Source organism: Mastomys coucha, unplaced genomic scaffold (genome assembly GCF_008632895.1).
Source record: "Mastomys coucha isolate ucsf_1 unplaced genomic scaffold, UCSF_Mcou_1 pScaffold23, whole genome shotgun sequence".
Lineage (NCBI taxonomy): Eukaryota > Metazoa > Chordata > Mammalia > Rodentia > Muridae > Mastomys > Mastomys coucha.
In genome coordinates this window covers 15900415-15920538 of record NW_022196906.1, presented here as the reverse complement: position 1 = coordinate 15920538, position 20124 = coordinate 15900415, and the positions used below count along the sequence as shown (strand labels likewise).

At 48.7% G+C, this 20124-nt stretch overlaps 1 protein-coding gene across 2 annotated transcripts in view; it reads left to right on the top strand.

Annotated features, from left to right (window-relative positions):
• The window catches only part of Kank2 (KN motif and ankyrin repeat domains 2), a 33087-nt gene extending 13832 nt beyond the window's left edge, over window positions 1-19255 (top strand). For both annotated transcript variants that reach the window (XM_031344012.1, XM_031344013.1), the window contains exons 4-12: window positions 5788-5931; window positions 6026-6128; window positions 6622-6858; window positions 10289-10376; window positions 11353-11572; window positions 13146-13288; window positions 15857-16057; window positions 16135-16224; window positions 16953-19255. In XM_031344012.1, coding sequence (XP_031199872.1) covers window positions 5788-5931; window positions 6026-6128; window positions 6622-6858; window positions 10289-10376; window positions 11353-11572; window positions 13146-13288; window positions 15857-16057; window positions 16135-16224; window positions 16953-17006 — 1280 coding nt within the window. In that variant the 3' untranslated portion in view covers window positions 17007-19255. The remainder of the gene's footprint in view (window positions 1-5787; window positions 5932-6025; window positions 6129-6621; window positions 6859-10288; window positions 10377-11352; window positions 11573-13145; window positions 13289-15856; window positions 16058-16134; window positions 16225-16952) is intronic.
• Window positions 19256-20124: the final 869 nt, after the last annotated feature.

The window sequence follows — 20124 nt, the reverse complement described above, 5'->3', positions numbered from 1 at the left end:
TGGAGCATGCCATCTATCTCAGCACCCAGGACTGAGGCTCTGCAGCACAAGGTAAGCCTGGGGTGTAAAGAAAGACCCACAAAACAACAAGAGCAAGAGCCACCTGAGGATGTAATTTGGTTGATAGAATGCAGGAAGTGCTGGGTTCTATCCCAGAACTTGGGAGGTAGAGGCCGTGAGTTTGAGGCCAGCCTGGACCACATGAGACTCGGTCTCAAAAAAGACAGTGAGCCAGCCAGAGCCACAACTCAGTTAAGAATACTACAATATAGGCAGAGGCAGGAGGATTTCTGAGTTCGAGGCCAGCCTGGTCTACAGAGTGAGTTCCAGGACAGCCAGGGCTACACAGAGAAACCCTGAATCGAAAAACCAAAAAAACCTAAAACAACAACAACAACAAAAAAAAACCAAAAGAATACTACAATAGTGTACACAACCCAGGTTCTATCCCCAGGACTGCAAAACAATAATAATAAATAAGTAAATGAGAAGTTTCACCCACCCCACACTGGCTCCTGGCTCACAAAGTAAATCCAGCTCTCTGTCAGCTGGGTCACCACACCCTGGACTATACTGCTTTTGGATACATTTGTAGCCAAGTGCCCCCCCACCCTGTCCTGTCCACACTTAGCCTACCTAGTAAAGCGCTCCACTTCTGACAGAACTTGAGTAACGCCCAGGAACGTCAGGAAGTAGTGAATTGCTTCTGTTACAAAAAAAAGTTAGTGGCAGCAGCAGCGGCTCCTACCTTTAATCCTAGTGCTTGGGAAACTGAGGCAGGCCATCCCTGCGTGTCAGGCCAGCCAGGGTTACACAGTGAGACCTTCCCTCCAAAAACAAACTATTGAATCTTTTAAAAAAAAATTCAACCATTAAAGAGACCTTCCACTCTTGGGCCCTCGGTGGACCTGGACCCATAGCAAGACGTGGGTGCCGTCAGGAAGGAGGGGCTCGGAGCTACAGCAGGATGAGGAGGGCCACAGGCAGCTTGAGCTTGAATACTGCACATCCTTAGAGACAGGGTTCAAGAAGTCACATGTGTCGGCATGGTAGTACACGCCTTTGATCTCATCACTCCTGAGGCAGAGAGCAAACACTCGTATTTTGGTGCCAGCTCGGTCACATAGTCAGTTCTAAGCCACCAAAGTTACACATTAAGACCTTGTTTGAAAAAAACAAAAACAAAAAAAGGGGGGGTGGAGGAGCCGGACTTGGTGGCACATGCCTTTAATTTTAATCCCAGCACTTGGGAGGCAGAAGCAGGAGGACTTCTGAATTCAAGGCCAGCCTGGTCTACAGAAATGAGTTCCAGGACAGCCAGGGCTATTCAGAGAAACCCTGTCTCCAAAAAACAAAACAAAACAAAACAACAAAAACAAAAGCAAAAAACAAAGGGCTGAGAGACAGCTCAGCAGTTAAGAGCACTGGCTGGTCTTGCAGAGGCCCAGGTTCAATTCCCAGCTCCCACATGATGCTCACACCATCCAGTTCCAAAGAAACTAATGGATATTTTTTCTCTTTTGTGCAGGCACCAAGATGCACATGGTGCATAGACAGACAGACAGACAGGCAGACATGCATAGACATAGAATCAGGCAAAACACACATATGCACACACTAAAAAAATTTTTTTAAAACTTAGAATTAAGAAAAAACTTAAAATAAGTGATAAGTGGAGTAAAAGTGCCCCTTTGTGTGTGTGTGTGTGTGTGTGTGTGTGTGTGTGTTTTACATGTGTTGGGAGCCTGCGTGGAGAGGGCAGTGCTCATTCACGTAAGTCAGGTTGCCAGCCTTGTACAGCAGACGCCATCTTGGAGGCTACTCCAGCAGCAAGAAGCGTCTTTATAATGATCTGCAGTTGACCATCTCCAAAGCTTGGTTGCTTTTTGATTGAGATAGAGTCTTGCCATGTAGCCTTGACTGGCCTGGAGCTTCTTTGTAGACCAACCTGATATCAGTCTCACAGAGAGCCTCTACCTACCCTCTGCCCTCTGCCCTCTGGTTTCTCCAGTGCTGGGATTAGAGGCCTGCTGCACAGCACCTAACCTACTGTACTTTTTTTGTTGTTTTTTTGTTTTGTTTTTATTTTGGTTTTTTGTTTTGGTTTTTCGAAACAGGGTTTCTCTGTGTAGCCCTGGCTGTCCTGGAACTCACTCTGTAGACCGGGCTGGCCTCGAACTCAGAAATCTGCCTGCCTCTGCCTCCCAAGTGCTGGGATTAAAGACATGCGCCACCACCGCCCAGCCCCTACTGTACTTTTATCTTCTCCTGGTAAAGTTTTGGAAGAGTGGGGTTTTGATTTGATTGGTTGATTGATTGTGGTGCTGACATTGGAATCCAAGGCTTCACATGCTACTTCTGAGCCATACCCCAGCCCTCACTGGGGATTCTAGGCAAGCACTTTACTACTAAACTGTGTACCGAGTCCCAGTTTGTAAAATAGTTTATAAATACAAAGTTTTTCAAAGGTTTGGTGGTCCATGTCCCTATCCTTACCACTGAGGCAGGAAGGTCACCACAGATCCAAGAACACCCTGAGCCAGGAAATGAGATCTGGGCCAGTCTAAGCTCTACAGGGAGCTGGTCTTGAAGAATATAAATTTAAGTTTTAGTTTTTAAATTTTCTAATGGCTCCCATTCCCTGTTCCTGGTGACCAGAGTGATACCTGCTTGGTGTTAGATCAAGACAGTCCATCCTAGCCGGGCAGTGGTGGTGGCACACACCTTTAATCCCAGCACTTGGGAGGCAGAGGCAGGCGGATTTCTGAGTTCAAGGCCAGCGTGGTCTACAGAGTGAGTTCCAGGACAGCCAGGGCTGTACAGAGAAACCCTGTCTCAAAAACAAACAAATAAACAAACAAAAAAGACATCCCTCATGTGGCTTAGGCAGGCAATACGTTGTGTGAATTCTTTAAAGAACCTCGTAAAAGCCATGTATAGTGGCACATAATCCAAGCACTCCTATGAGAGGCAGAGGCACGAGGGTCCAGAAGCCTGCAGGCTAGCTAGCCTGGCCTACATAGGAGCAAATCGCAAAGGACTGGACTCCTAGGAGATGGAAGATAAAGGACCTGCACCAGAGACTGTCCCCTGACCTTCATGCATGTGTGCATGTGCACGCACAGTCTCACACACTCAGAGTCTTACTCCCATGTGTGTGTGCACATACGTACACAGAGTCACGCTCACAGATCCAGTCATATACACACAAGCACACATGCACACAGTCACCACACACAGATAAAGAAGACAAAACACCAGGAAGGAGTGGGGTTGCACACCTTGAGCCCTGTACTTGGGCAACAAGTCAGAAGAATTGCTGCAAGTTCTAGGCCAGCCTAGGCTACATAGTAATGCCATGAGTTAAAATATGGGGGGGTTTTGGTGGGAGGGGAGGTTCTAGGTCACAGAGATGTTTAAGCCTGTTACCTAGGGCATACATCTCCTACATATGAAGTTCTCATCTCTCTTCTGACCACCACACTCTTGCTGCAATTTCAATACTCAGGGTGACACAGAGGGTGAGAATTGAGTCTGAAGCCAGGACTGGGAGGCCTCCGTGCTCCGTCACCGCTCTGTCACCAGCAGGCTGCTGCTGGACAACTAACTCTGTATTGTACCGCTCACCTGCCTAGGTTCAGTTTGCTGGGCCTCCATTTCCTCCCTCTGTAATCTGAGCCCTTGGCTGGTGAAAGTTCAGAGGTGTGGTTAAGGACTAGCTCATCTGTCAGAAAGGACAGCATGGCACATGGCCATCATGACTCTCAGGCAATTTGTGGGGTTCGTTGGATGCACTGTGGGAGTCGGAGGATGCCTCTGGTGATCCTCACATGCATCTAACTTGTTTTCTTTTTTGTAAGATTTATTATTGACTATATAGTGTTCTCTATGCATCCCTGCACACCACAAGAAGGGATCAGATCTCATTATGGATGGCTGTCAGCCACCATGTAGTTGCTAAGAATTGAGCTCAGGACCTCTGGAAGAGCACATGGTGCTCTTAACCTCTGAGCCATCTCTCCAGCCACCTAACGTGTTTTTTTGAGTTAGGGTCTCCTGCAGATCTGGAATTTACCAGATAGGCTAGGCTGCAGTTAATCCCGGCTCTAGGATGGTGTATGACAAGTGCTTATCCGTGGATTCTAGGTCCCAAAGCAAGTCCTATCCCAGATAACCATTTCCTTTGCCCAAGGTCTTCCTTCTCTGTTTGTTTGAAGCAGGGCCGCACTGGCCTGAAACTTACAGAAACCCTTCTGCCTCTGCCTCCCAAGTTCTGAGATTAAAAGTGTGGTGGTGGCCAAAACTCTTTTTTTTTTTTAGTTTTTCGAGACAGGGTTTCTCTGTGTAGCCCTGGCTGTCCTGGATCTCACTCTGTAGACTAGGATGGTCTCAAACTCAGAAATCTGCCTGCCTCTGCCTCCCAAGTGCTGGGATTAAAGGCGTGCACTACCACTGCCTGGCTTGGCCAAGACTCTTTTGTTTGTTTTTTTGAGACAAGAGTTTTTCCTTATAGCCCTGGCTGTCCTGGAACTTGCTTAGTAGAACAAACTGTCCTGGAACTCAGTAAACCAGGCTGACCTGGAACTCAGATTCTCCTGCCTCTGTCTCCCAAATTCTGGGATTAAAAGTGTATGTCACCAATGCTCAGCTATGGCCAAAATTTTTAATTGCGTGTATGTATTTAGTGAATGAAGGTGTGCCTCTGTGGAGGGGCTGTTTCTTTTTGTTTGTTTGTTTGTTTTGTTTTGTTTTTTTTTGTTTTTCAAGACAGGGTTTGTCTGTATAGCCCTGGCTGTCCTGGAACTCAGAAATCCGCCTGCCTCTGCCTCCCAAGCGCTGGGATTAAAGTCATGTACCACCACCGCCTGGCTGGAGGGGCTGTTTCTAAGACACCTACCCGAGGAGCTGGTTATCTCCCCCCACCATACAGCTCCATGGCCCATCCCTTGTTTCATCTGTCTCTGTCTCTCTGTCTCTGAGTGTGTGTCTGTGTCTGTGTGTGTGTGTTTAAATATTTGTTACTTATGTGAACAGGATGCCCATACAGGGCAGAAGAAGATACCAGATCCCCAGGAGTTTCAGGCTGAGGTGAGGCACCTGGCATAGGTGCTGGGAACTGAACTCAGGTCGTCTGGAACTCACTTAGTAGAACAAGCTGTCCTGGAACTACTTAGTAGACCAGGCTGAGCCATGGTTTTAATGGCAGAACAATCTCCAGCACCAGCCAACCCTTGTTTTTTTTTTTTTTTTAAACTGTTTGTTTTTTAATGATTTGTTTATTTTTATGTATGAAAACTGAGTGCTCTATCTGCATGTATACCTGCACGCCAGAAGAGGGCATCAGATCCCATTGTAGATGGTTGTGAGCCACCATGTGGTTGCTGGGATTTGAACTCAGGATCTCTGGAAGAGCAGCCAGTGCCCTTAACTGCTGAGCCAACTCTCCAGCACTGTTTGTTTGATTTTTGAGACTGAATCTCACTCTCTAACCAAGACTATCCTCCCATTTGTAGTCCTGCCTCCATACCTGAGTGCTAGAATTGCACGGATACACCACCACACCTGGTTTATGTGGTGCGGCGGACAGGACCCAGAGATTCAGAGTGCTAGGCAGGCCCTCTACCATCAAGACCAGCATTGTGCTTTTTAGAGATAACATCTCACTCTGTAGCCCAGGCTAGCACTCCTACCTCTACCCAAGGACATAGGCTTGCACCAGCACACTAGGTCTTTTTTATTCTTCTGATGTCCTGAGATGACACGTCTCTGTTCCGCCGTCTCTCACAGAGCCGTCCTCCTCTAATCCACGCCCTGCTGCAGCCTCTGAGCTACAGCCTGAGAACCCTGCCCCGGCTGCCCAGGATACCACTGACAGGAAGCCCACCAGGCCAGCAGCGGCATCACAGGACTCACAAGTGGCTGAAGGAGCAGGTAAGCAGACATCTGTGAGGGACACAGGACCCCAGTCACCCCGAGTGGACTCAGAATCTCAGGCCACCCACGCCACATGGTCTGTCTCTCTTAGATAGAGCCTCCGTGGGGGTCCAGTCGACCACAAAGAGGAAAGAGGACCCCGCAGACCCTGAAGTCCACCAGAGGAACCTCCAATTTGTGGGAATCAATGGCGGGTGAGTGGATCTCCAGCCACTGGTGACTCCAAGTCTTGCATTCTGTGACACTGAAGATTAGGAACAGGGGCCCCGAGCTCGCCTGCTGCTAGGAGCCACGCTTAGCCAGGCCCTCACAGTTAATTCTTTGTGTCCAAGCATAAGGAATATAGGATAAGGAAACTGAGAGAAAGGAGCACCTTCCTGGGGCCTGTTCATTGGCTCTGGAGCCTGCGTAGGCCGACTGCCCGCAGAACGCCTGACTCAGGTCAGCGTCCCAAAACAGCACTGCAGGTCCAGTGGAAGCTGTGACGGTTGCAGTGTGGCATGGTTAGAAATGGAGGACCATGGGCTCTTGGATCCCCCAGTAAGGGGCCGGGTGTGGATTTCAAACACCCACTTACCTAACTCACTTCATCCTCAATGTAAAATGTGGAGAAACTGAGGACCAGAGCGGCCACATGGATCCCTCTTCTACCTATCCCCATCAGTGTCCTTGCCTGTCTCCCCTTAGGTATGAGTCCTCCTCGGAAGACTCCAGCACAGCAGAAAACTCTGAACACGAGAGCACAGAAAATGAGGGCCCAGAGCCACCAGCAAGGGTTCTGAGCCCAGCTGACTGCCCTCAGCTCAGGCCTCCAGGGGCTGCAGTGGCCAAGACCAGTCTGGAGGGGCGCCAGCTCTCCCAGGAACCCCAGCACGTGCCTGCAGCTGAGGTGGCCTCAGGACCGGACCCTGAGGAGGAAATTCGGTCAGTTCTCTGGGTGGGATGGCATTGGATAGGGTGAACCGTAGCTGATCTGCTGCTGCCTTCGATCCGGCCGTGCAGGCTTCCTGTCAGTTTAGTCAGATGGGAATTCCTGTCAGTCACGCACTCTCTGTGCGGACAAGGATCCCTTGACTTTGAGCATCTCACCTGATCTTCTGAACGTTTTCTTGTCTTTTTGAGAGAGGGTCTCACTTTGTAGCCTTGGCTAGCCTGGAACTCACTGAATAGGCCAGGATAGCCTCAGACTTAGAGCTCTGCCTGCCTCAGCCTCGTGGGTCCATATCATATTGTGTACATATGTGTTTGGGGATGCATATGGATATGTATGCATGGGAAGGCTACAGGTCAGTGTTGTTTCTTTATCTTCCTTTTTATGTGTGTGTATGTGAGGTGTGGGTCTGTGTACTGTGTGCACATGTGTGTGCATGTGTGTGTGATGTGGGCATTTGTGTAGGTATATGTGTACATATGTGTGCATGGGAACGCCCAAGACTGGCATTCAGTGTCTTTGGCCATCCCTCTGTACTTTATCTGTTCACTCAGTGTCTCTCCCTGACCCCAGCTGCCTGTGCAATGCAGTTTAGCTTGCTGGCTTGTTCTGCAGATCGGCTGTGTCTTCCACCAGCATGCAGGGCTTGCAGCTCCCTCCCACATACCCACCTGGAATTTCTGTGGGTTCTGGGAATGCGGGTTCCTGCCCTCACACCGGCACTGCAGGCCCTTGTCTACTGAGCCATCTTCCCACCCCCTCCCCTTTTATTTTGAAATAAAGTCTTATTAAGTTGCCCAGGCTAACCTTGAACTCTATAGCACAGGCTACCTTGAATTTGCAATCCTACCACCTCCAGTTCCTGTGTGTTAGGGTTACAGACAGGTGTAACCAGCCTAGGTTATGGGTGCTGGGGCTGGAACCCAGGGTCTCGTGCCAACTGAACCTCATGCCCATCTCCAGCATTCTTTGCACTTTCTTTGTAGAGTTGCTAAGTTGCCCGTGCTAGCCTTTGACTTGCTGTAAGCCAGGCTGGCCTTGAACCTGCAATCCTCTTGCCTCCACTTCCAAGTAGTTGGGAGTCCCAGTTAATTCCACCAGCCCTGGCAACGGACATGCCCTAGTGGATTTGAAGCTATCCTGGGACACATGAGACCATGTCTCAAAAAACAGGGAGACAGCTCAGATGGTGGCTCAGTTAAAAGCATTAGCCGTCCGTTCTTCCAGAGGACCTAGGTTTGATTCTTAGCACCCACATGTGTTGTGAGACGAAGCATTTTCTGGGAAGACACATTAAACCCCATGACAGACCAAAGATAGATGCCACCAAAGTCCAACTTGGTCAACCAATGAGCTTTATAGGGGTTACTTACAGGAATGGGGGGGTTTACTTAACAGATCAGAAGGGGCCTACACAGCTGCATCACCAAGGCACACCCTAGCATGAATGACAGCTCACAAAGCTGGGAACCTGGAGCACACTGCACAGCCTGCAGGCAGCTCAACAGGCGGCGAGTGTCCTTTCTGAGGGACTCTGGTCCGAGAGTCCTCTCCACAGCTCAGCTTCCCTTCCTCTGTGGGAACTCTCCACTTTCATTGTTGACTGTGGCAGGAAGAGGCCTTGCGAATCTGGTAGGTTTCAGGGACTTCCTGAAGCTCCTTTGAGTTGTTTACTTCCTGCTTAAGGAGCTTCCTGCGGGATGGAATGTTTCAGTCTTGGAGGAAATTGTTAAACAACAATGTGACTGCTCACTATCATCTGTAACTCCAGTTCCAGAGGACCCAACACCCTCTTCTGACCTCTTCCAATAGGACACACATGGTGCACAGACAGACATGCAAGCAAAACACCCATACACATAAAATAACAATGAATAAATCCTTTTTTAGCTTATAATCTGGTAACATTTCTCCCTTTCTCCTCCCATGTATGCTATTCTGCTCTCTTTCAAATTCTTGGCCTCTAATTTTTTTTAACTAATTGTTACTGCATGCATATATGCATATACCTAGATATTCCTATAATATTCCTGTTCAGTCTGTATAATGCTACCTGTATGTATATTTTCAGGATTGATCAAAAATAAATAAATCTTTTAAAAAGATGCTGATGACAGGAGGTAGTAGCGCACACCTTTAATCCCAGCACTTGGGAAGCAGAGGCAGGCAGATCTCTGAGTTTGAGGACAGCCAGAACTACAAAGAAAAACCCTAGGGTTTTTTTTGTTTGTTTGTCTTTGTTTTAATCCAAAATAACGATGAGGAGGAGGGGAGGATAAAGTGAGAGATATCTATATCAGGTAGCTCATAACTGCCTATAATTGCAGCTCCAGGGACTGCTACACTCTCACCTCCACAGGAACCTGCAGTCAGGTGCACAGACACACTCAAATATTAACATAAATGTTTTAGATTTTTGTCTTAGTTAAGGTTTTACTGCTGTGAACAGACACCATGACCAAGGCAACTCTAATAAGGACAACATTTCATTGGGGCTGGCTTACAGGTCCAGAGGTTCAGTCCATTATCATCAAGGTGGGAACATGGCAGCATCCAGGCAGGCATGTGCAGGAGGAGCTGAGAGTTCTTCATCTTTATCTGAAAGTAGCTAGGAGAAGACTGGCTTCCAGGCAGCTAGGACAGTGGTATTAAAACCCACATCCACAGTGACACACCTACTCCGACAAGGCCACACCTCCAAATAGTGCTGCTCCCTGGGCCAAACATATTCAATCGTGATAGATTTGTTTATTTCATTTTATTCATATGAGTGTTTTGCCTGCATGTAGGTATGTGCACCACACGAATGCTTGGTGCCTATAGAAGTCAAAAAGGGATCCCCTGGAACTGGAGTTACAAACAGTTGTGAGCCTCCCTGCCGGTGCTAGGAACCGAACCCAGGCCTTTTAAAAAGTGCTTTTAATTACTGAGCCATCTCTCCACCCCTTAAACATAAATCTTCAAAAGTAAATAAAGGGGCTGGAGAGATGACTCAGCATCTAAGAGCACTGCCTGCTCTTCCAGAGGACCCAAGTTCAATTCCCAGCACCCACACAGTAGTTCACAGCTGTCTGTCACATTAGTTGCAAGGATTCTGACATCCTCACGCAGACTTATGTACAGGCAAAACACCAATGCACAGTAAAATAAATCTTTAAAAAATTATTTTAAAAAATGTCTGGCCGGTCGTTGGTGGCACACACCTTTAATCCCAGCACTTGGGAGGCAGAGGCAGGTGAATTTCTGAGTTCAAGGCCAGCCTGGTCTACAGAGTGAGTTCCAGAGCAGCTAGAGCTACACAGAGAAACCCTGTCTCAAAAAAATAAAAATGTAAAATAAAATAAAAAGCTTTAAAAAGTTAATAAATAAGTAAATTTTTAGAAAGTAAAATATTATAAGCTCACTCCTATCTGTTTCTGGCAGGATGGACCTGAGCCCTGACCTCATATCAGCCTGCTTGGCCCTGGAGAAATACTTGGAGAACCCCAATGCCCTCACAGAGCGAGAACTGGTACGGAGGACCCCTGGGCACATTCTCACACCACACCCTACCTCGGTGTCTCTGCACCTGATCTAGACACCAAGGGTGCAGCTTGGTGGTGGGTGGGGCGTGAGTTGTGGGGTCCACTGCTACCTGGAGACACCCTGGCTTCATGTTCTTATCTTTGGGATGTTCAAGAGATACTATACTTTGACTTTAGGGGCTGTCCATAATTGTCTTAGTGTAAGCAAGTGTACACTGCATTCTAAGTCCACTCCAGAGTGTAAGCAAGTGTACACTGCATTCTAAGTACACTCCAGAGTGTAAGCCAGTGTACGCTGCATTCTAAGTACACTCCAGAGTGTAAGCAAGTGTACGCTGCATTCTAAGTCCACTCCAGAGTGTAAGCAAGTGTACGCTGCATTCTAAGTCCACTCCAGAGTGTAAGCAAGTGTACACTGCATTCTAAGTCCACTCCAGAGTGTCACTTTCCCTGTGACCGAATCAAGGACAACATTGTTTCGTTTGTTTTCATTTTGCTCATTTTGAGATCTTGTGTAGCCCAGGCTGGCGCTGAACTACTTTTGTGGCTGGGGATGACCCTGAACTCCTCCTGATCCTACCTCCATCTCCCAAGAGCTAGGATTACAGGCCCACCCCACCCCACTGGATTTGTGTGTTTTCTGAGGCAGGGTCTAACTATGGAGTTGTAGCCTGGCTGGCCTGAAACTACTATGTAGATCAGGCTGGCCTTCAGCTCATAGAGGTCCTCCTGCCTCTGCTTTACTTCACGTGTTTGGTTTCAGACATGTTCTCAGTGTGTAGCCCGGTTTTGACCTGAACTCTGGGTTTTCTTTCCCTGGGCTCCCGAGTGCTGGGTCAGACAGGTGCTCTCTTGGTCAGTCACAGGAGCCGCAGGATGAGGGATCCCTCTTCCGTTCTTGGATCTTTGTGCAGAAGGGGATGGGAGCCCCAGTCCTTACTCCCACTCCTGCTGTGTCTGCAGAAAGTAGCCTACACCACCGTGCTCCAAGAGTGGCTGCGCCTGGCCTGCCGCAGTGACGCACACCCTGAGCTTGTGCGGCGACATCTGGTCACCTTTAGGGCCATGTCTGCCCGGCTGCTGGACTACGTGGTCAACATCGCTGACAGCAATGGTAACACTGCCCTGCACTACTCCGTGTCACATGCCAACTTCCCTGTGGTTCGGCAGTTGCTGGACAGTGGTAAGCCTCCAGACAAGACCTGGTCTGATGGGGGAGGCGTGTCTTCTCAAGCTCATGAGAGTTGCTGCCTTCCTGGTCTAAAGTCCCTGCTCCCTTCCCAGTCTGATGGAGGGTTGGCAGACAGGGATTAAGCTTCCAAGTCTGATGGGGAGGCACTGTGTTTTCCAAGTCCGAGGGAGCTTCTACTCTCTTGATGTCATAGAGGCAATACACCTTCTAAGTTGGGTGGGGGAGAGGGTGCCCTTCACTGACAGATGAAGGAGGCTTTGCCGGCTGGAGGAAGCTCTGTCTCCTACTCTGAGGAATGTAGCCAGTCTAGAGGAACTCAGTCTTAGCAGTATAATGAATTCTGACTAGACACTAGAGCGGTGGTATTATCACTGAATGATGGATACTTCGGGTGTTCCAGATACTCTGTTTCCAAAGCCCTTGTGTGGGGGAAGGCTGTGACCTCAGGGCTGGGGATTGGACAGTAGACATGGTATTGGTCAGGCAAGAAGAAACTTGTCTTCCCTGGTCTGATGGCGTAGACAAGCTCCCAGTCTGTGAGGGAGGCAGAGCCTGCTCAGCAAGCGCCAGGATAAAAAGACTGGCTACAAAAAGAAAGAAAAGAAAACTCTGGTAGCCGGGGAAATGGTGCAATGGTTGAAGTGCTTTTCTTGTCAGCATGACCATCGTTCAGGTCCCCAACACCCAAGTTTAAAAGAAAAGAAAACAAAACTAAAACCAGATCTAGGCATGGGGTGGAGTCACATGCCTATAACGCTGGCCCCTAAGAATGAGGAGGTGGAGACAGGAGAGTCACTGGAGTTTGCAGACTGCCATCTACAATCCAGTGACAGATCTCATGTCCAGCATAAGGTGGAGAGCAATTAAGAAAGACCAGGCACTGACCTCTGACCTCCGTGTATACACACAACAGACTACACACACACACACAAACACACACACAAAGTTTCTTAAGAAGATGGAGGCATCAAGATGGCTCAGTGGGTAATAACACTTGCTACCAAGCCTGACAACCTAAGCTCGATCCCCTGACCCACACGGTGGCCAGAGAGAACCAGCTCCTGCCAACCAGCTCCTCCTCCTCTGATTTCCACAAGATGCCAGGGCAGGTACTCCTACCCCAGTCGATGTAAACGGTAGTTTAGGCAGCTGCAGAGTGGTTCAGTGGTTAGAAATGGGTACTTTTCTCACAGGGGAGTTCCCAGCACCCATACTGTCTATAATCTGCCTAGAACACCCTCTTAGAGACTCCAGAGACACTTGGACTCTCGTGCACATATATGTGCACATATACAGGCACACAAGTTAAAACATAGTAAATATCTCTTTAAAGTAATATCTTTTTAAAGACAGACAGAACAGATGAACAAAACGAAACACAAACCGAGGTACCTGGCTCCTGAAATCACTCTCTGGTCTCCACAGTGATAAGCAAGTGCACAGAGACCTACTGGCTGTGCCTAGACAGAGGGAGGGGACACAATCCCCAGGGCTCCGTGGTGAGCCAGCCTTTAGTCTGATGGCAGAGGCTCATGCCCACCCCATCTCTCCCCTCCCCATGCAGGTGTCTGCCAAGTGGACAAGCTGAACCGTGCTGGCTACAGCCCCATTATGCTCACTGCCCTGGCCACTCTGAAGACCCAGGATGACATTGAGACCATCCTTCAGCTCTTCCGGCTTGGGAATGTCAATGCCAAGGCCAGCCAGGTATAGGGCTGCAGTGTACCTAGCTCTTTACTAGGGACAGGTCTGAAGGCCTGGGCTCACTTTTTGAGACTCAGTTTACTCCTACTGGCATGTGGGCCCCAGGGATCAAACTCAGGTCATCAGGCTTGGTGGCAAGGCCTTTACCCACTGAGCCACCTCACCTGCTCTATAACCTCCTTCATTAACTCCAAGCAATGGCCAAGCCAGGTCATGATAACATTCTGTGTCCATGAGAACAGCCACCACTCTCTAGTTGGATATTGAGACTCAAAGCAGCAGGATTATTTCTTCAGGACTCACGGCAAGGAGCTGATGTTTGAACCTGAGTGATTCTGCCTTAGGGCAAGCTCAGAGAGCTGCAAATGGTGCGTGTGTTCATTGTGTATGTGTGTGTGCGTGTGTGTGTGTGTGTGTGTGTGTGTGTGTGTGTGTGTGTAGGCCAGAGGACCAGCATTTTAAGACATGTCTCTCACTAAATCTAGGACTCACCTAGACTGTCTATCTAGGATCCTCCTGCTTCTGCCTCCCTAGTGCTGGGACCATAAGCTTTATCCCAGTCAGGTTGTGCATGGGCTCTTTCTCTGGATGGATCTTGGCTCCTTTCCGTACTTGCTACAAGGTCTCTTAACCTTTCTTTTTTGAGGCAGTGTCTTACAGTATATCTCAGGCTGGCCTCGAACTCACAGAGATCCACTATCTCTTGACTTCAGAGTGCTGGGATTAAAGGCATGCACCATCATGCCTAATCCCTATTTATTTATTTGGTTGGTTGGTTAAGGTTTTTTGAAACAATGTTTCTTGTGTAGCTCTGTCTGTCCTGGAACTCACTCTATAGACCAGGCTGGCCTTAAACTCACAGAAGCTATCTGCCTCTGCCTTCTGAGTGCTGAAACTGTAAACACACACATTCCACTAAGCTTTATTATTTGGAACACTAATGATTGAACCTGGGGACCCACGCATGCTAGGTAAGTGCCTTACCACTGAGCTATATCCACAGGGTCCATCTCCCTCTTTTTCCTCAGGTTTTTTTCTTAAAATTTATTTATTATTTTTTGTTTGTTTATTTTATTTGTTTATATAGCCGTAGCTGCTATGTAGATCAGGGTGGCCTGCAATTCAGAGATCCACCTGCCTCTGCCCCTCTGCCCCTCTGCCTCTGCCTCAGTGCTGGAATTAAAAATGTGCATCACGCTGGCTGTGTTTTGCCTTTTTGTATGTGTCCATAAGAGCGCATCGGATCCCCTGGGACTAGAGCAGCACATGATCGAGAACCAGAGTGTGGTGCAGGGAACTAAACCTCTGCAAGAGCAATGGTGCTCTAAACCACTGAACAACCTCTCTAGCCCACAGCCCTCTTCTTACATGTAATTTGAGATAGGATTCCACTGAGTTACCCAGGCTGGCCTGAACTGTCCCAGCAGACCTTGAACATGAGACCCTGTGATACCAGAGCCCCACCTCTTCTCTTTCCTTCCCCTCTTCCCTTTCTGTCTACAGAGGTGACACATGCCTATAACCCCAGCACTTAGGAGTTATTGTCATCTTCAGCCATAGCAGGTTCTGGGCCAGTCTGGGCTAAGTGGAACCTGTCTATATGATGATGACGATGATGATGAAACTCTCCCACCCACTACTACACTCTCTACCCCCGGCCCTGCTGGCTCTGATCTTACCTATTCTGGACATGTCTTAAAAGTGGATTTACAAGTCAGGCAGTGGTGGCACACGCCTTTAATCCTAGCACTTGGGAGGCAGAGGCAGGTGGATTTCTGAGTTCGAAATCAGCCTGGTCTACAGAGTGAGTTCCAGGACAGCCAGGGCTATACAGAGAAACCTTGTCTGGAAAAAAACAAAAAAGAAAAAAGAAAAAGAAAGAAAATGGATTTAAAGTGGCCTAAATGTGAATCAGAGTGGTCAGGAAAGCTCTTAACAGTCAGCAGACTAAGACAAAAGTGTCATAGGTTCCTGTCCATTCTGGGGGCTCTGCAGTGAGGCTCTGATACACACACACAAACAGACAGACACACACACCATCTGTGATTTTTTTTGTGTATGTGGGTCTGATTTTACACTCAAAGTTTTTACAAGTTAGAGTATCCATTAGAATTCTGAATAACATTTCTTTTCTTGGCTAAGAAGTATTCTGTTGTATGACTTGATCTGGTTTGCTTTTTTTTTTTTTTTTTTTTTTTTTTTTTTTTTTTTTTTTTTTTTTTTTTTTTTTTTTTTTTTTTTGTCTATCCATCCTCTGGCGGTCATCAATTTTTAACTATTTGGGGGTAACTAGTATGTAGGAATATATATAGATCTTAGTTGGTTATGTTTGTTGTTTCCTTTTTATTTAGCTTTGATAAGTTTTTACATAAACTTCCACCTATGAATTGGGAACTCATGGTAGGTGGGTAGAACCAGGCTAGCCCTTCTGAAGAATACCTGTTTATACTGAGACCTGAGGGAAGAGAAGGAGCCAGGGGAAGGTGGGGCCAACATGTGCACCCAGTCAATGTCAGAGCACTCGGAAGCCATGGAATGTTGGAGAGCTACAGCCCTATTCTGTTGTCCCAGGCAGGACAGACGGCCTTGATGCTGGCCGTCAGTCACGGGCGGGTGGACGTGGTGAAAGCGTTGTTGGCCTGCGAGGTGGACGTCAACATGCAGGATGAGGACGGCTCCACGGCCCTGATGTGTGCTTGTGAGCATGGACACAAGGAGATCACCGGGCTCCTGCTGGCCGTGCCTAGCTGTGACATCTCACTCACCGACCGTGTGAGTCCCCATCCCGGGGCTCCCCAGGGAGGGCGGGCTGCACACAGGGCATCTTTAGAGCTATAGGTGCTTTTCAGGATGGGAGCACAGCACTGATGGTGGCCCTGGACGCTGGGCAGAGCGAGATCGCATCTATGTTGTACTCACGCATGAACATCAAGTGCTCGGTGAGTCCAGATCTCAGTACCAGAAGGTGGGGCTCAGAGGAGCTCTGGGTGAGCTCTGCGGGTTCACTCCAGCCTTGGCTAACAAGTTCAGTTTAAGGCTAGCCTGGGCAACTAAGTAAGACTTATCTCAAAAGGAAAAGGGGGGCTGGAGCTGAGGGTAGAGCCCCTACCCAGAATCCCCCAGTGAGGGGCTGGGGTATAACTTAGCAGAGGGGCCAGTGTCCTATCTTGAGCCCTCTACATTAACATTCGATTCCTTAAAACATTATTTTGGGTTTTGGTTGCTTTTCAAGATGAGTATATTTGACTATATTATGATCCTTCTCCAGCTGGCTTGTGAGTTTGGGCAAGCCAGGACTACACTGTGAGGTCCTATCATCTATGTATATATATGGAGGGGGAGTGGGCCGCCGCCCCATTTACTCAGGGACTGGGGTCACATGACAGACTTTCTCAAGCCCCTCCAATCCTACCTCCAGAGCCTCTGCCCTGGTCCTTCTCCCGGACATCTTCTTGACCTGGTGCAGGGGTCTCCCTCTCTTGTCCTTGGGCTCCACTTTGATTCCTTCCCATGCCTTCTCTCTGCGAGGACAGGGTGACAGTCTGTCGCTGTGTCTGGTGTGTTGGAAGGCAGGGACTGCCCCTCCTTCCCTCTCCATCCGCAGCAGATCCCCCTCCTCAGAGGGATTTGAAAGTATGCCAAGAAAGAATTCTGCCTCTCCTTACAGTTCGCTCCCATGTCAGACTATGAGAGTCCGACTTCATCTTCAGCTGAGGAGTGAATATGGGGAGGAGCCAGTGAGTCTCCCAGGATCCACCAGCCACAAGCCACATATCAAACCGTCCCTTCTCCATCCCTCCGTCTCTTTCTGCCTTGGCAGTCAAACCCCTGCACTTCCCTGAGGGAGCCCTGACAGCTCCCAGACTCTAGCTCCAGGAAGCCTTTCCCAGCAAGCTGGGTTCAAAGCCAGTAAGCCAAGCTACATCTCCTCCCAGTTGGCGCCAGTTGACGACGCCCGGGTGTGGGTTTCTTGTGAAGAACATAGAGAACAATCATACAGCAATTATGGGAGGAGTGGGGGCAAGAGGGGAAAATACTGTATTCTTGAGTCATTGTTAGGGGGTGGGAGGGGTCAGAATTCAGTTGCTAAATTTGAATGTCACTGGAATGTTACAGTGCCCATTGTCCCCTCTTCACTACAGCAGGTCTCCACAAAGCCTGCTCAACACCCTTTGTCACCTCATTTCATTGTCTAGTGTACAATAGGGTTTTGTGCACTGCCCTCCACCTCTGGACAGTTTCCTTAGGGCCAGGGGTGTCTCTTGTGATTGCTTCACAAATAAGACTGCCGTACCTTAGCCGTCTGCCTCCAGTCAGAAAGCAGGGTTTTCATTTGTCTTTTTCCTCTCACTGTCTCTCTCCCTCTCCCCCCACCCCCACCCTTCTCTCTCTCTTTCTCTCTCTCTCTCTCTCTCTCTCTCTCTCTCTCTCTCTCACACACACACACACACACACACACACACACACACACACACGCGCGCGCAGGGCTTGTCACCCTGCAGCTGATGTTCTGGTGGGTCCTGTGACTTGGAAATGACCAACTTACAAGGAGAAGTTATGCAGACCTCCCTGTTCCCCACAGGGAGGGCTTGGTAGAGGAAAATGCTCCTAGAAAAACTTTCAGATTTACAGACAAAAAAGAAAAAAGCCCATTCCAGAGTGGCTCCCAGCGTCTCCGCTCAGAACCTCCCTCCTCAAAGGAGAGCAAACAGAGGATGTGATACTGACCAAGTACAGGCGCTCGCTAGGAAGCCCATGTGTTCTTGATTAAGAGCTGGCTGGCCTCAGAGCACTCCCAGAACTAGCTTAAAGTGACAGGCTTTGCTGAAATCCAAAGGGACAAATGAGTAGTTTTATGCTTGTGTGTTTGTTTTTAATGCCCTGGAGCTCCTGCTGGTGACAGGGTACAGACAGGCTGCACTTTTCTCTTACAGGGTTTCCTCTCCGTCCCCAGGCTCAGCGTGGTTAGTGGGGGGATGTTGTTTTTGTTTTCCCTTTGTTTCTTTTCTTCATAAAGAAGAAAAAGGAAACAGCTTCTAGATGTGCCTTGCGATAGGGGAGGACATGCCCTGTCGAGTCTCCCTGTCTTATCCAGGCCACAGCTGGGCCCACTGGGCCTTGGAGCCAAACCTCAGCAGGGCAGCGCTGAGGCTCATGAGCTAAAGGGAAGTGTTCGCCTGTCGTCTAGACAAGTAGGTCTCTTGGTCTGATGGAGTCTTACTCCGATCGAGTTCTGTAGAAGGGGTTTATCTAAGGCATAGAGGCTTGGTTGGCATGAGAAAATAAGATGGACAGGTGGATGGACGGATGGGTGGATGAGTGGATGGTTGGGTACATGGGTGGATGCATAGATGAATGAATGGATGGATGAATGGATGGATGGCCAGATGAGTGGATGAGTGGATGGTTGGGTGCATGGGTGGATGCATGAGATGAATGGATGGATGGCCAGATGAGTAGATGGGTAGATGGATGGATGAGTGTTGGGGTGGGCGAATGAATAAATGATCAATGGATGAGAAGCTGGGTGGGCCGGGGGATGGTTGTTATGATGGAGTCTTCGCACGTGTATAAAACAGAGAACCAAAGTGCAGGACAGCTGCTGGTGTCTCCGGGTGCTCACAGCCTAGGGCACATTTGAAAGGCCATGCTCTGAGCTGAGCCCCCAAGTTCTAGCCTTGTAGCCAGCAAGGGAGTTTATTTAAGGTTCTGGAAGCATCAGCTATGACCCCAAAGTACACGCTCCTTGGAAAAGCCCTTGTCTGTTTCTACCACTCTGCTTTCTGTGTCTCTGTGGGGGCCACCAGGGTCAAACACCGGTCTCTCCTCTCCTTTCCTGTATACTCCATTTTATTTCTACTTTGTGACCACGGTACGTCCATGAAGACAGTGTTACACATAAATGAAGTATTCTTTTCTTGTAATCATGTTTTAGAAAGTAAAAGGATTTAATAAAAGCTACAAAGCTGATGTCTCGCGTCTGTTCCCCTTCCTTTTAGGCCTTGATTCTGATCCTCTGCCTTCTCTTCCCGCCTGGTGTATTTGATGCTGGCGATGTAACCCAATGTGTTGTGCATGCTAGGCTTCCCAGCCTCTGCATTGTGTTGTCTTTTGCCATACTTTCTGTGTTGCAGCTCTGGGGGTTGAACCCAGGCCTTGTACACACCAGGCAAGTGCTGTGCCTCTGAACCACACCCCAGCTCATTTTTTTTTTCCTTCTGGTTTATTAGGGGAAGGGAGAGGAGCGAGGAGGACCTGGGTAGAGGCATTGAGTGGACATGTAGACAATCCTGCCTACCATCAGCTACCTACTGAGTACCAGGCAAGCCTGGTCTATAGGGGACCCTGTCTCAAAGAAACAGAACAAACAACAGAAATGTAAATAAATTCTGTGTGTTTATATAAAAATACTCCAAGATTTGAAAAAAATCTGAAGTTCATAACACTCATTTCCATGCAGGTTCCTATGGTGATGATGTTTTGTTTTTGAGGCAAGGTCTCACATAACCCAGTTTGCCCCACACTCAGTACAAAGCCAAGGATGACCTTGAACTCCTGATCCTCCTGCTTTCCATCTCCCAAATGCTGGGATGCCAGGCATGTACCTCCACACCAGGTTTCCTTCCCTCTGAGGATGAAAGCCAGCGCCTTGGGCATGCTAGGCAGGCCCTCCGCCAGCTCAGCGCCAGCTCAGCTGGTATCTCTGGTTACTTAGCTCATACTTTTGTCCAGCGATGGTGTGCACAAGGGGACAGTGCCATGCGTCTCAGGAAGTCTCTCAGGACCCACGGTCCAACCTTCTCCAAGCAGCAAGAACTACCAGCTCCACCAAATTCTGG